The sequence below is a fragment of the Dromaius novaehollandiae genome, chromosome 2, assembly GCF_036370855.1.
Source record: "Dromaius novaehollandiae isolate bDroNov1 chromosome 2, bDroNov1.hap1, whole genome shotgun sequence".
NCBI lineage: Eukaryota > Metazoa > Chordata > Aves > Casuariiformes > Dromaiidae > Dromaius > Dromaius novaehollandiae.
The window spans coordinates 135,176,620-135,191,492 of record NC_088099.1 but is presented as its reverse complement, the minus strand read 5'-3'; the positions used below and the strand labels follow the sequence as shown (position 1 = coordinate 135,191,492).

The 14,873-nt window shown below is 36.8% G+C and overlaps 1 protein-coding gene across 4 annotated transcripts in view; it reads left to right on the top strand.

Annotated features, from left to right (window-relative positions):
* LYN (LYN proto-oncogene, Src family tyrosine kinase) overlaps positions 1 to 14,873 on the top strand; it is a 53,551-nt gene that overhangs the window by 12,987 nt on the left and 25,691 nt on the right. For 3 of the 4 annotated variants that reach the window (XM_064507526.1, XM_064507527.1, XM_026097535.2), the window contains exons 2-8: positions 8,895 to 9,031; positions 10,366 to 10,414; positions 10,503 to 10,608; positions 10,966 to 11,064; positions 11,166 to 11,269; positions 12,659 to 12,808; positions 14,156 to 14,308. In XM_064507526.1, coding sequence (XP_064363596.1) covers positions 8,900 to 9,031; positions 10,366 to 10,414; positions 10,503 to 10,608; positions 10,966 to 11,064; positions 11,166 to 11,269; positions 12,659 to 12,808; positions 14,156 to 14,308 — 793 coding nt within the window. In that variant the 5' untranslated portion in view covers positions 8,895 to 8,899. The remainder of the gene's footprint in view (positions 1 to 8,894; positions 9,032 to 10,365; positions 10,415 to 10,502; positions 10,609 to 10,965; positions 11,065 to 11,165; positions 11,270 to 12,658; positions 12,809 to 14,155; positions 14,309 to 14,873) is intronic. The other variant, XM_064507528.1, reaches the window with a different exon arrangement.

The window sequence follows — 14,873 nt, the reverse complement described above, 5'->3', positions numbered from 1 at the left end:
ATCTGTTTATGAGTTTCACCGAAGATCAGATATCATTTAGTTGAGCACTGAATAAACTTCTCCTCTTCCCAGAGACTTAAAGACTAGACAAAGGTTGGACTGGAGACTAATATCATCTGAACACAGGGAACTATTTACCTGAACCGATACAGTTAGTTTTACCAAAGCAGTCCATGAAGACTGTTTCAGAGGCTATGAAGGGAAATACGTAAACCTCAAAACTTGCCTGACCCCATCTAATTTCTGTGTAGCTGTATTTGATCATGTCATACTTGGAAGTTTGAGGTGCAATAACTTAAATTATTTCTTTTCTATTTAGTGTAGTATTTATTTTCTATTTACATAGTTTATGTAAGCTATTACATAGCTAAATGCCTGTACTGGTAAGTTTAAAATAAAGCGGGGAAGGGGAAGCAAGGAGGAAAGTATTCTTCAGCAACTCCAGGTATGTTATTTCACCAGAGGTTTCCTGTACTTATGTCAGCTTTTGGGAAATTTTTGTTGTACGATGTAATACACAGTGCACTCCCGTTATAGTCAGATGGCAGCACACCTTTTCCCCCCTCACACCTTTTTAATTAAAAAAAAAAAACCTTTAAGCTATGAAGTGGCACTTAAATTATGAATGTCGTGTAGTCCTACCCCTCGTTTCAATATGCAGGCTGATATGGGAAAGGAAAACAGAATACCAGAAGGCAGAAAAGTGGGTGGCAAGAAGAAAGAGGGTATTAATTAATTCACCTAAACAGATATTTGTGTGCTAATGTCAGGATTCAGAGCCCCAAAGAGGAGGAGCAGAAATATCGATGCAAGACTTGAAAATGGATGTTGCAGTGTAAGTAGAAACGTGGAGGTTTAGAACTGCAATTGGAATGCAAATGTTGGAGGATATGAAGGTTGATAGGGAGATGTTTTCTGTAGCTGATGCAGGAAAATCATAAAGAAATAAGATGAGATAACATGGAAAAAATAGAATTTGTCTTGGTCACAATTGTTTAGGAAGGAATTGTGAAAGAGGCTGAATGGGGTAGTGGTGTCTGTCTGCTGCACTTCCCCAAACGCTTGGCAATACCACTCTTGGTTGCCTAATGTTATATCTTTAAGGAAGCACTTTGGTTGTTTTTTTCTCCTAGCAGCCTAGAAAAGGACTTTTTCCCTTCTTCAAACACCTCCTTAAGACAGGAAACTGTTGTTATAGATATTTTGACTTCCTGTTATTGCTTGGAACAAATACAACTAATAATGGTATGGCCCAGTTATTCCTGGATATGATAAATGATGGGTTTTTCCATTTAATAGTCACTGAATCAGCATTATTTTAGGACTGGTATAATTAATAAGAATACTGTAGCATAGGATACCTAGGAGGTAGTTTTGGAGCTAAAAATGTATTAGTTGATTCGGTTTAAAAAATGAAAGAAAAATCATTGAAGAGTCTCATTGCTAAAGCTCTCAAAGTCAAAGGCCAAACTATATGAAAACTTGGATGTGTCGGCTGATCACAAGACGATTATAAAAGGCCAGCATGATGAAAGTGTGAAAATGATATTCATTGCTGGAATCCACTGGGCAGCGTATTTCTGTAGACTCAGGGAAGTAGAAATACTATTTGTTGCAAGAAACTGCTGAAAGTCGTCATGAAACACATGACCAACTCCAGTCTCTTCTCCTTAAGAAGGATGAATTGAAACTGAAACAGATGTGGAAAAGGGTTCCTGAGATGACTAGTGGAAATAAAAAAAAGGACCAAAAGGGCTTGGTCTTTAAAACCTAGAAAAGAGGCTGAAAGAGGTGTAACTGTTCTTTCTCATCACCAGACAGGAGAGAGAGCTATTTAGGCTAATTGTCATTATTTGCACAAAAACATGTATAAGACTGGGAATTGGGAGACACTTTCTAACCCAAGTGGAAGGTCTGAAACCTTTCAGCAATAATATTTTGTTCTCCCCCCCCCCCCACCCAGCTACTCTATAAATGGAGCTTGATAAATTTGCTTAGAGTTCATGATGTGCTTGTGCTGTTCAGAGTGAATCTGTCTTTCCCAGAAAATCTTCTTCAGTCCTGTCTTCTAATCATCGATGATAAATTTAATAACTATGTTATCTTGCTCTTATAAAAAGGGCACACTAAGAGAATTTGAGGGTTTGACTTAAATGAGAGCAAATTTGAGGAAATCTCACGGTAACATGCTTCTTACCTACATTTTTGCTATAGTAATACTTGGGGTTTGATGGTTACGCAGGAGGTTAAGCCTTTGTCATAGTTGAACGCTGAGTAGATTCAGGCTATTCATGCTACTTTTGAAATGTATTTCAGAGAACGTTGGGTTTGTGTCCCTGTGTCATACAAGGAATTGATTAAAATTTGGGAAAAATACAGATACTGTAATCTGGGCCCATAGAGATAAGCTAAATAAATAAAGAGGAGATTAAAATGTATTTGCTTAGGAGTGACTGATGCATACATAACCATTTCAGCAGAAAGGCAAAGGACGAACAAGCTGCTTATGTTTGCCCAGTTGGTCTCTAATGCCAAGCCCAAAATGAAAGCTGACCCCGGATTTCTGTGTTTGCGAGAGCCTAATTTAATGAAAATTACCATGGAGTTGGGACTCACAGTAAGACAAAATTATTTTTACAATCAATTGCAAAATAAGAAAAGGCGTGAATAAAACCAAAACTGAACAGAAGCAGCACATTGTTTCAGGCAGGGGATAACAATCCACTTCTATTCAGCTGCGGTCCAGTTTAATTCTTCCACATTACTCCAACTGCAGCTAACTTACTTTTGTCACTGCTACTGTTACTTTGGTCTAGTAATGCATCATCACAAAACAATACTGATAAGCCTTTGCTGAGCTTTAGCACCTCAAATGAAACTCCTCTGGGTTCCCTGGAGGTTGCTGTGCTGCTTTGCACCATGTGACAACAGATCAGGAATGAACATAATATTTCCAGGCCCCTCAGCGATGAACTGTTCCTCCTGATAGTCCCAATAACAGAAGTATAGAAGATCATTGCAACACTCAAATACCACAATGTCATGGTAGCAGGTGAGAATAGAGAGAGGAAATAAGTAATAAAGGTTAAGATAAACGAGTTCCTCAAACTTAAGATTTGTCCATCTGTTTTTTTGCTAGAATGGGAAACCAGCAGGCAGAGGCATTGATGCAGAAAGTTGGGTGAGGATACTGAGGAGACAGGTGTTTGTGTTCCTGGACAAGGTGGACTTATGATTTTTATTCCGCAGCATTTTCAGATCCAGGTTGATTTCTCTGAGTTTGTTTTTTTCAAGATACTTCCGCCTTGAGCTTCAGGGTAACGCAGAGAAGACTTATGGTGTGATTATTCAGGATGTCACATGAAAGTATCACGATGTTACCTTCTGGGTTTATAAACTGTGAAGAAGCAGCAAACCAGCTGGCAGTAAAGACTATCCTAAGATTAAAATAGAATGAAACCAGGAAAAGTTTAAAACAGAGGAGGAGGAAGATGTTTTCCCCAACTTTTGAAAGAGGTGTTACAAATAAAATGATTTACACCTCTGCTCTCCAAGCTGCTTTAAAGTTCCAGTTTTAAAAAATATGTCTTAGTGCTTTTGTATAGAAGAAAATAACTGCTTCTTGTTCTTTGACTCAGAAGCTTAAGTATAGAGCACAGTTCAATAACCCAGAATAGTTTGGGTCTTGATTTTTCTTTTCATTTTTAAATGCATCTTTACTCTGTGATATTTGTGCTGCTAAGAAACAATTCTGCTTTATTTACTTAATGATATTTCACAGATGTCATGCAGCAGGCAAAGAGTAAAATGAAAATTTTATGGGCTAAGTGAGTTTACTGCTCATAAACCTTGTAATTGAATACAAATTAATTGTTTTTATGTATCTACTAAAATAGATATGTATAAATCTGTTAAAAGCCTAATCCACCCACAGAACTGATGCTTATTATATATATGATTACTGTCCTTTTGAAAAATGTATATTTATTGAATAAGATAACACGTATATATGCAATATGATAGCTCTAATTCTTTAAAGAAGTTACTGTTATCTGAAATGCCAGTGTATAATTATTTTAGCTGTTTTTAAAAATTAGCCAGTGAATAATCCATTATAGTTCATGGCAAAAATTAATACTTTCTATAAAGATTAAAGTAAAGCTGCTCTAAACTGTTGAAAAATCTGTGAGAATTTGAGAATCATTTCTATTAACACATGACTTCATTCAAGAAAAGCCCTGCTACTTCAAGCTACTTCAAGCAACTGTTTTAGGAAACAGTTTCTAATGTGCACCATAAATATTACCTGTAATAGAATCATAAGGATGCCAATAGCTGTAACCATGAACAGAATGAAAAATACTGTCAGTTTTAGGTGAAAACAAAGATAAGCACCTGGAGGAAATGAGACCTCAGATGCTACTAATGGTGGATGGACTGTCAATGACCATAAGAACTTTGACTATTTGAAGCAGCAAGTATGAAGTTTTAGATAAATTACTAATACTATAGCAACAGGCATATAAAGCAGCAACGCACCTTGGATAAACAGCAGCTTTTAACTTTGAAAAAAGTAAGTTGCACTAGTTTCTGATACTTTATTCTATTTTGAAATCAAGGCCAAGTGCTGCTGTAGCAAGGGGAAATAAGGTCAGATAATAAGGGATTCAGGCAGAAAATTTAAGTTCTCTGTAGACATCAAAATTGTCTATGGAACAACCTGTTTAAAGAGGCTTATTGTGATAATTCTTATGGATAGTTCTGTGGGTTTTAGAAAAATGCCTAAAATTAGGCTTTTATTAGCACATTGTAGATGTTAATAAAAGTACGTGTCTTGACATTTTACATTTTAGCCATGTAATGTAGTATGATGCTTTTTATTCAGAGATGACGTGTTGCTTTTTTTAGATACATTTATAAAAGTTAACTGCTATGCTATATAGAGTTTCTTTTAATTAAATATTTGTCTTTCATGTCTAGACCTATGGATAAGAAGAATAAATGAAAAGTATGGATAAAAAGTAGTATTTTCCTTTATCATAAAACTGTTGGAATGGGTAACGTCTGAGTAGGGACCGACAGCATTTCCTTTGATGTCTAAATTATTTTTCTCTCTGAAGAACAATAACATAAATCCATATGTAACAATACTGCACTCTCTGGATAGCTTTTAGCTTACTATATTCTTTCTTTTTATATCTACACAAAGCACTTCTTTGATGTTGATAGTGATAAGGCAACAGAGAGCTATGCAAATAAACATTTTACACTGAGTATGATATTTTATTTATGCATGAATGAACTTCCCCCCTTAAGATTTTCTTTTACAAGTACTCTGAAAACTAAGAAAGATGCATGCACTTTTTATATTTCAAAGCTTGTGTGTGTTGAAGGGGGTAATCATATGTTTGCTAGGGTTAAATGTTTATGAAGTTAACTTTGGTGATTATGTAGCATTTTGTATTTTAAAATCCATTATTGTGAAATCCATTATTTAATGTGTGATAATTGAAATGCCCCTGTCAGTGCCTGCTGTTCATACTAGCCCTATCAGTCTTTACTTGGATATCACTCTTAAAACCCTGTGGCAAGAACTGCATCAGATTTCACAATAAAATGTATAATGTAGCAGTGGAATCTAATGCATCTGGCACTGCAGTTGGAATGAATTAAGTGTATGCTCTCAGGTCTGTTACTGCTGCAGTTCAGTCACTGAGCAGAAGCTTTTGAAAGCAAGACAGGTAAGTTTGCCTTGGGTATAGGGCTGTACTTACAGAAATTTAAATGTAAAGTCTGGAACCCAGTGCACACAGTTTTACAAAAGACAAAATCTTACATTTCTACAAATGCTGGTGGCTTTTGAAGAGTTCAGAAGAAGTCTTTCACAGTGTCAAAAGAGTATGTGCTTATTGATCCACTTTCTAGCATTTAACATTTTTTTCAGCTGTTTTTATGCTTATCTGTTAAGTATTAAATACTTTTGTTCATCTTACTGCATATTTTTCATGTTTCTTTTGAAAGATTAAAGCAGTTTTTTTTCTTTTCTTTTTGATAAAGAAACTAAAAGTTTCAGGGTATATCTACATTAGCATTTTATTTCAGACCAGGATTCCGCTACTGAAGCAGTTGTCCTCACTTGCTAGGCTTTGGTTCACGTTGTGGAGCCAGCTTGGAGGGCAAAAACTGGATTCCTTTTGGAAGACGCAGTGCAGGAGTGCACTTATTGCGCTCTTGATGTTGCTGGATGTTCAGTCCTTGGGGCCATACTAGAATGAACATGCAATAAGCCCTCTTGAAGCAGCATCAGCTCTTTCACTCTACAAATCTGCTGCTCTTGGGCTATTTGCTAATTACTCTTTGCTAATGTAGAGATAGCTTCAGTTCTGTGAGGACTAAGGGTTTTCATCTGCATGGGGACAAAGAGTACTTCATGATGAGATTCAGGATCTTCTCTTTTTCTTTGATGCCATCACATGTGATGCATTTCACATACTTAATCTGTAATATCACATAACATCAAGTATACTTTTGTGAGATTATGTGGTACATGCATGTTGATATTACTGATATGCTGTTACTATAGTCACAAACAAATGCTAACCTTGAGTATATCAGCAGAACCTCACTCAGGCTTAAATTAAAGCTGTTGATATGCTTTAAGCTGCAAAAAAAATCTGAGTGAGAATGGTTTTCTCAATGTTTACATTGACACTGAGCAAGTTGCAGTCTGTAAAGATATCTTCAGGATTTCTTACAGCAATAGGCAAAGGGATTTTTGATGGACAATTTGGATCAAATTACATTATGTCCTTAACTTTAGCTTTTGTTCTGTAGAAGCAGGATTATTCAAGAGCAAAAAGGTTAGCACTTCGATGGCTGAATACTTGATTCTGCAGATACAGCAGGTAGTTGGATGCTGAGCTCCCAACTGTCTAGTGCAAACTAAGGAGTAGAGATTTTTGTTTCTAAGAGAAGATCCTGGTTTAAGGTCCCCCTCCATGCCTTCAAATAAGTAGATGAAAATGTTGAAATATTGATACGCAAGAACAGGAGACTGTATTCTCTCTCTGTTGACTGGTGATGCCTGGTCAGTGCCTCTTGATTTTTCTGTGTGATTTCTTTCTTTTTTTAATTCAAGAGGGGGAAAAAAAGGAAGCAATGAGTTCTCATGATACTTTTAAACCAGTATTGTGATTCCCTGCAGCACTGATGAACCTGTTTTATGGACACTCAAGATTTACTGGCAATGGGTGACAGAGAATTTGTAGAAATGGAGGAGAGAGCAGGTCCCCTCCTCGCATGTTTAGAGGGAAAAGTATAGCTCCTGTCCAGGACAATGCATCTCTCATTAAGTGGTGCTTCCTCAATAGCAGGATGGGATGTTAAATGAAGGTGGTGTGGGAAGCTGAGACTTGTCATGTGGGAGTGCTGCATCTAGGCCTTGTTTTATTGTGACAGTAATGTTCATTAGTATTATAATCATTATCGATACTGTTGCAAAAGTACAAGTCTTAATATGGACCCAAACTGGCATGCCTTATTCTACAGAAATATAATATATAAGGCACCTTTCCGCTGAAACATTTGTGTCTGCAAAAGGACAGCTATACTTTATTAATTAATTAAATATTGTTTACTGTGATGATCTTTTTATTGTCGTAGAGACGGTGTAAATGAGAGATGTAGTGTAAGGCATAACAACCTGCTTTGGTTTCTCTGGCTGCGTTTTGGTCACTGCTGTTTTCCTTGTGCCTGTATATGCACTGGGCACTTATTCTAGGTTTTAAATTGTTCTTCAAAGAACTGGTTTTAAAGATTAACTAGGACAGGGGGAGTGAGAGCATGTGTCTGCAAGAGAAAAATATGACTGAACCTAGCATTAGAGCACTGACCTGAAAGGAGGGAGGGAGGCAGGAAGACGGGATTTGAAAAGCATTCATAGCAGATTCTTTAAAGAGTGCATACAATTATCCTCTGAGGGAGGAATATAGAGATAACGTTGTGTATATGCTTGCTCAAGTACTATATAATTACATGATGGGATTAGGAGTCAGGTTCCAGTCATGCAGATGCTAGCAGCTGTATCTCATCTGATTAGGCATGGATGCACATCCAGAGAGTAGGATTATCTTTCTAGAATGTATTGGAGGAGAAATACTTGTGTGGTGATTTGCCATCACTGATGCCTGTACGGGCTCTTTAAGACCTGTCTGAAGAAGGGAGATATACTGCTGAAGGCCACAGTAGCAGCACGTCTCATGATGCTGGGACTGCACAAGTCATCTGCCTCGTGTGAGACAGGGATCTATATCAAGCTGAGCTCCCTGTTAGATTGGCATATACAAAACAAAGTGAGGCTATGCACGCATTGGCACTTCCAACTAAAATTCCCACCATTTGAACTGGAAATTTTGAGTGGGGGTTTCCTAAAGAGCCACTACACTAGAGCCTCTGGAACATTTCCTATGTATTACCTTGCAAAACAGCCTTCTGTCTAAGACATACTGAAACAAGTTGCTATCAGAGTAGTTATTTGTCAGCTGGCTTGTTCATATTTGTTCCCGAAACTCAGAGAATATCAGTAAGATGTAAGGGTTTTCTGTTTTGGCGGATTTTTTTGAGGAGAAAAGGTGATAAATCTAGAAGCATTGGGCTGGTATATAATTATTTTGTAGTATTTAATTCATTTGTGGATTGAGACAAAACGTCACCCCTTTCCTGTACAGTGGGGAAAAAAACTTGTAGCTGGTGCTCCTAATATTCAGTTTTTATCCTAGTGAACTACTGTGGATGAAAAGGAAGTAAGTTTTTGTTACATAAACTGAATGATTGCATGGGAAACTGCTTGGTTTATGGTATAATGTTTTTGTTTAATACCTTTTTTATTCCAACAGGAAATATGGGATGTATAAAATCAAAAACGAAAGAGAATCTGCATGGAGATGGGCTAGATTTGAAGAATCAACCAGTACGTAAAACTGAACGAACTATTTATGTGAGGGATCCAACGTCCAATAAACAGCAAAGGCCAGTAAGTAGATAGTCTCAGGGGAGAATTCCAGTAGCAAGATGAAAGTATGACTGGCATAGCTTAAATTTTGATTAGAAACACATGCATGAAAAAATTCGAATTGACCATTAGTCCACAGTTTGGCTTTTAGTGTTGTGCAGTTCACCCTCAAAGAATAAATACTTTTTTTAAGCTTCTGTCACTTTATTGCTTGATTGTTTTGTTATATTTGTCATAGTTTTCTACATGAAAACAATAATCCTTGGACATTTTTGTTCTAGATATAGCTAAGTCTGTAGAAGAATGCTAGGTAACTTCAAAAAATCTGAGGCAGTTTAGAAACATTTTTAAAAGCATCAGCATTTGAAAAGTCTGCCTCCTAAGCTTATAAGAGCTGAAGAGCATCAGACTTTTTCACAGAAACACCACTTTTTTATTTCCAGTGTGCAATGTATGGAATATACTGTTGCTTTTACAGTGCAGTTACTTAATAACTCAAGGATCCAGGTGTGAATTATTCTATTTATAACAGGCTAAGGTTTTTATATCAGACTCTTTACCAGTTCTAGTCAACTGTCCTTTTATTCATTGAAGGCCAAAATGTTATCTTTCACCAGGACTGAATGGGAGCAGAATGGGTGCAGTTCTGAAGTAAACAGCAGTGTGGTATAAGAGGAATAAGCCAGTGGAAGTACTCTGTGTGATGTCTAGCATTGAAAAGAAAGGATGCTGGGAGGGGAATCCCATAGAGTATTAAGCTGGTTTGATATTTTGCACATTTACTGGTACCCCCTTTCCCCATCCTCTCTACTCTGCTGAGGAAGCAGTATTTCCTGACTATCCTTAATCAGGGGCCATATCGTCTGCTGGTGTGAGTGACACCCTTCTGTTGTGTGTCACCAGCTGGGGCTGTAGACTCAGTGTACTCTGAATCAATGTACACAAATCACAAGCACTGTTTAAATTTTTTTTAAATTACTTTTTGTCCTGCAGAAAGTTAGGAAAATAGCTGTGGGTGTAGTTCTTCAGCTCCTCATACTAGCATCAGGACAGTAACTGTCCTGTTGAATTATCTTGTGTAAAGCCTGTTCAGCAAAAGCCACAAAGCTGTGAACTTCCCCACACCTTTTTCATACCTTCCTGAGGTCTGAGCTGCTCAATTCGAAGTCTAGTGGGGACTTACTGTATGTTTGCATTATAATTCACTTTAAGCAATGGTTGGAAAAGACTGTAACATTAAGATATATAAAATGATTTCAAGGCAACTGAGGAATATCGTATTGTAATGTGCATACACCTGAAAAGAAATTGTCAAAGATCTAAAACTGCTTAATTAAAGACATATTTTGTTGTAGGCAATTACAGAAGCACAACTTTTACCAGGACAGAGATTCATTCCTGAAGGTATGTTTTCATAAGAATTTTCGGATGTACGTTAGGCCCATACCAACTTGTGAAATAAGAATATTCCTTTTGATTTCTGCCTTTTTAGAAATAGAGGAGCATGGAGTTATTGTGGTAGCTTTGTATCCTTATGATGGCATTCACGAAGATGACTTGTCCTTCAAAAAAGGAGAAAAATTGAAAGTTATTGAGGAGTAAGTATGACAGTATTGATTGTGTTGTAGTTTTTCTTTAGCCGTATCTTGATCCCGTTATTATTTCTTAGTTTCATACTCATAATGTGAGTATATGAACATTAAGAAAGAGCTCCCTTGTATGTGAAACTGCAAATGTATGCCTAGTTGCTGGTAGGGCTTGGCAGCTGCCTTTGGTAACAGTGACCAAACTTTGATCTGAAATAGTCAACAGCTTCTACAAGCACTTCAGTTCAGAGAAAAATGCTTTTTTTTCCTCCCCAGCCCAGACAAAGCCCTCAGTACAGCAGCAGCTGAATAACACTTCATTATTTTCCTTCACACACTTTGAATATTACTGGTGTTTCTGTTTTTCAGGCTAGGAGAATGGTGGAGAGCAAAATCTCTCACAACAAGGAAAGAAGGCTTCATTCCCAGCAACTATGTAGCAAAAGTAAACACCTTGGAAACCGAAGAGTAGGTTCTTCTACACTCTAAACATGGGCAGTTGTCTTTTTTATAGTGTTGTATCCTTTGGGAATGAGGGGAAAAGTTCTAATCTTTGAAATACTTTTCAGATGGTTCTTCAAAGACATAACCCGAAAAGATGCTGAAAGACAACTCCTGGCTCCTGGAAATGGTCCTGGAGCATTCCTCATCAGAGAAAGTGAAACATTAAAAGGTAGGCAATTGATTACTTTGGGATTGATAGTAGAGTTGAAAGTATACAATCTATCTTCACAAAACTGCATCAAGTCACACTGGATATGGAATTGTGCCAGCGTGTCCTGTTGTTTGAATTTACTGCAGTTACATAGAAGTGAGAAGGGTGAGAAAATCACCGGGAAAGAAAGAAGAGTTACAGCTTAACTCTTAAAGTGGAGATAGAAATAAAAAACATATGGCCCATTACACTGACAAGCAGCAATGAATGAAGAGGTCGTCTTCCTTCTGAACACTTGTGATTCCTATATAAAAAGCAGCACCTACTATTTACAACTAAAAAGGTCCTTCAGTAAAGTCTTCCATTATAGAACCTATATCTGTAATTAAAAGTTTTAAAATATGTTTACTACATGATGAGAATTTACACTTCTGCACAGTAGGGTTTTTTTTTTTTTAAACTTTCTGATAAGGATTTCTACAACAGAGACAGCTCTTTGTACTGAAATGTTTAATAAAAGCACCAGACTCTTCAACTGAGGCTTTCAATAGAATGTAAGAGGGTTCTCCTCCAGTATCTTGATTCTACCATCATATGGCTATCCTTTCCATAGGCTTAGTTTTTCCTGGCCTTTATACTACAGATCCTTGATTAGGTAGCTCTCTGTAATGGGCCCATATCACTGTTCTCTGAAATGAAGGCAGAGATCAAAATTCAACTTGGGAGTTCATGCTTGGGAGTAGGGCAAAGCACCACCAAAACATTTCTTTCTATCCCCTTCTGTCACTGGATCTGTGAATGAGGAGAAAGAAGGGGCTGAGGTGGTTTCTTATCCTTAGAAAATGGACAAGAATTGTATGAGTGGGAGAAATGAAAAACTCTTTAGTTTAAGATAGATACTGCTGCTCCATATGCTCTTAAATCCCTGCTGAGGTTATGGTTCCTGGTACTAACAGATCTTCTTTCCCTCCTGTATGCCCCAAGCCATCTCCAAACTAGCCTTTTGTCAGGGTGCCGAGGACATTCAGTGTGTTGCTCTTCTGATGTGCTTATCTTTGAATTTTAGCTTGTATCTGACTAGTGTGATAACCCTGAAGTTGCTTTCCCATATGGTCCTGCTCAAGTCAGTGGGACTTTTTGCAGAAGTGGACATTAGTCATGGAACTGTCTGGCTTATGGAACTCATAAGTGTATTGAATGAGATTGAAAAAGAAAGTCCGACTATAAGCATTTTAGGGCTCAGTTCAGAACCTGCTGTTGGCTAACTTCCTTGTGTTGATTGCAAAATGCTTTTTGAGGAAATAGCGGGGTAAAAAAAAATAATAATAATTTTGTTACCTGGAACTGTATGTGTTTGGACACTACAGACTTGTAATCTGTTAATGATCATTCCTTCTTTGTTCACAGGCAGCTATTCTCTGTCCATACGAGACTACGATCCACAAAATGGTGATGTTATTAAGCACTACAAAATTAGGAGTCTAGACAATGGAGGATTTTATATCTCTCCAAGAATAACTTTTCCCAGCATCAATGATATGATCAAACATTATCAAAGTAAGTTAAATTGGTTAGTAGATTACTTAGTAGAATACAGCCATTATTTCCTGTGGAGGAAAATATATGCTTTCTTGTTTTGTTTCAGACCTTTTCATCATTTTTTCTAAATAACCGAGGCATGGATGTTATCAAAGATAAAGTGAAATTGGTTAGAACCCAAGTAACCTTGTTAGCAAGCAGCATTAGGGCTGATTTTGATCTGTTGTATACCATTGTAAAATAAAGAATAGTTTTATAAAAGGTCTCATCAGAGCTATGTTGATGTGAAATTAGAGAGGGAGAAGAATTGACTGCATTGTAAATTAATAAATTCTCTATTTGATAGTAAGTTTGTATTCATGATAATAGGTAATGTTTGTTATTTGTGTAGACTTCTAAATGTCTTCTTGTATTGTATCTGGTGGTCAGTGTGGAAACATTTTTATTTTCCTGTAAAATTATATTTATTTTTAGTTATATTTTTTTGTGAATGGAGTTTTGGAGGAAGTAAAATTCCATTGACTTCAAAGAAAGAAATATTGTACTTGCATAAAATGGTAACAGTATTACAAAAATGGGGGAGGGAGGAAGAAGTTGTTTCCAGCCACTTCCTAGCTACAAAAGTGACTTTTCATTATATATAACTTCCTGGTGAGTAGAGCCAAAATATATATATTTTTTATTTTGTAATTGAAAATATGGAGACTGTAAGACATTTTTTAGTAAGACAGTTTGGTTTTTTTTTTGTTTGTTTGTTTGTTTTAAGCCACAGTGAGGACTTAGCCATGACATTTCTCTGAATTGTAACATCTATGGTAATTCTTTGGCACAGCTTGAAAACCTGAGAATTTTTTTACATTTGTATTTAAGTTATAGTTGTTCAGTGACTGAAAAATTAATCGTGGCCTACTTATGCTTGCATGAGTGTGTGCACACACATGTCTGAAACCATGCTAAAAGAGAAGTTAATATGAAATTCAGAATACTGATTCCAAGCCTGACCCCAGGTTGCATCTTCGTCAGCGTACTGTCAGTAATGAGATCTTGTGTTTTATTTATTTGGTACTAATGGTACTAAGAAAATTAATAATCTGATGGTAGCATGAATCTTTTTTGCACCAGATGCATGTCATACTTCTCTTTTAAATCAGTCTTTGAACTCTGAATGCCAAATTTCATGACAGAAGTTATATATAAAGCTATGTGAAAACAATAGAAAATTTTCATGTGCATCAGAGCACCTCATGAAAAAAATTGATTTTGAGCTGGTTGGTACATATCTGCAATTAAGTGTTCTTCGTTTCAAGACATCTGAGGCAGAGAAGCGTAATGGATTTTGTATTTTGTTTTTCCTTTGGAAAACAGAGCAAGCAGATGGCTTATGCAGAAAGTTGGAAAAAGCTTGTATTAGTCCTAAGCCTCAAAAACCATGGGATAAAGATGCATGGGAAATTCCACGGGAATCAATTAAATTAGTGAAGAAACTTGGAGCCGGTCAGTTTGGAGAAGTCTGGATGGGTAAGTTTAGTCCTTTGCAAATAGTATTTAAATCTGCTGAAAGCAGTGCCATTTCAGAATTATTCAGAATAATATTGGGGATCAACCTGGTCCAATATACTTGTAGAAACAGGATAGTGAGACCCAGAACATCCTCTCTCATGAGGAGGAATAGTAAGAAAGAGAATTTAAAAGAGGGAAGACATCTGACAAAGGCATGAAACAAATCCTTTGGTATTTTTTAAAGCAAAAATCCAGTGGTAGCCCCTTATGGGTAAGCACTGCAATTTATAGGGTCAAATACAACAGATTTTATTTGTTTGTCTTTTGTGGAGGAAGGAGAGCCTTATAGTAAGAACTGACTCCTGGTTCTCAAAATCAATGGGCATCTTGGAACTTTGTTTCAAACCAGAAAGTGGTAAAGAACTTGAAATAGAAAGAAACCATGTCTTTTAGTGAGTGATGGGTAGAGCTTTTACATCTCCTGGTAAAGAAAAGACTCGGAATATAGTGCATGGGACTGTTGTATTGGGTGAAACAAGGAGACATTTAGTCCAAGATGATAGTCTGCCGACTTGCTGCCTGG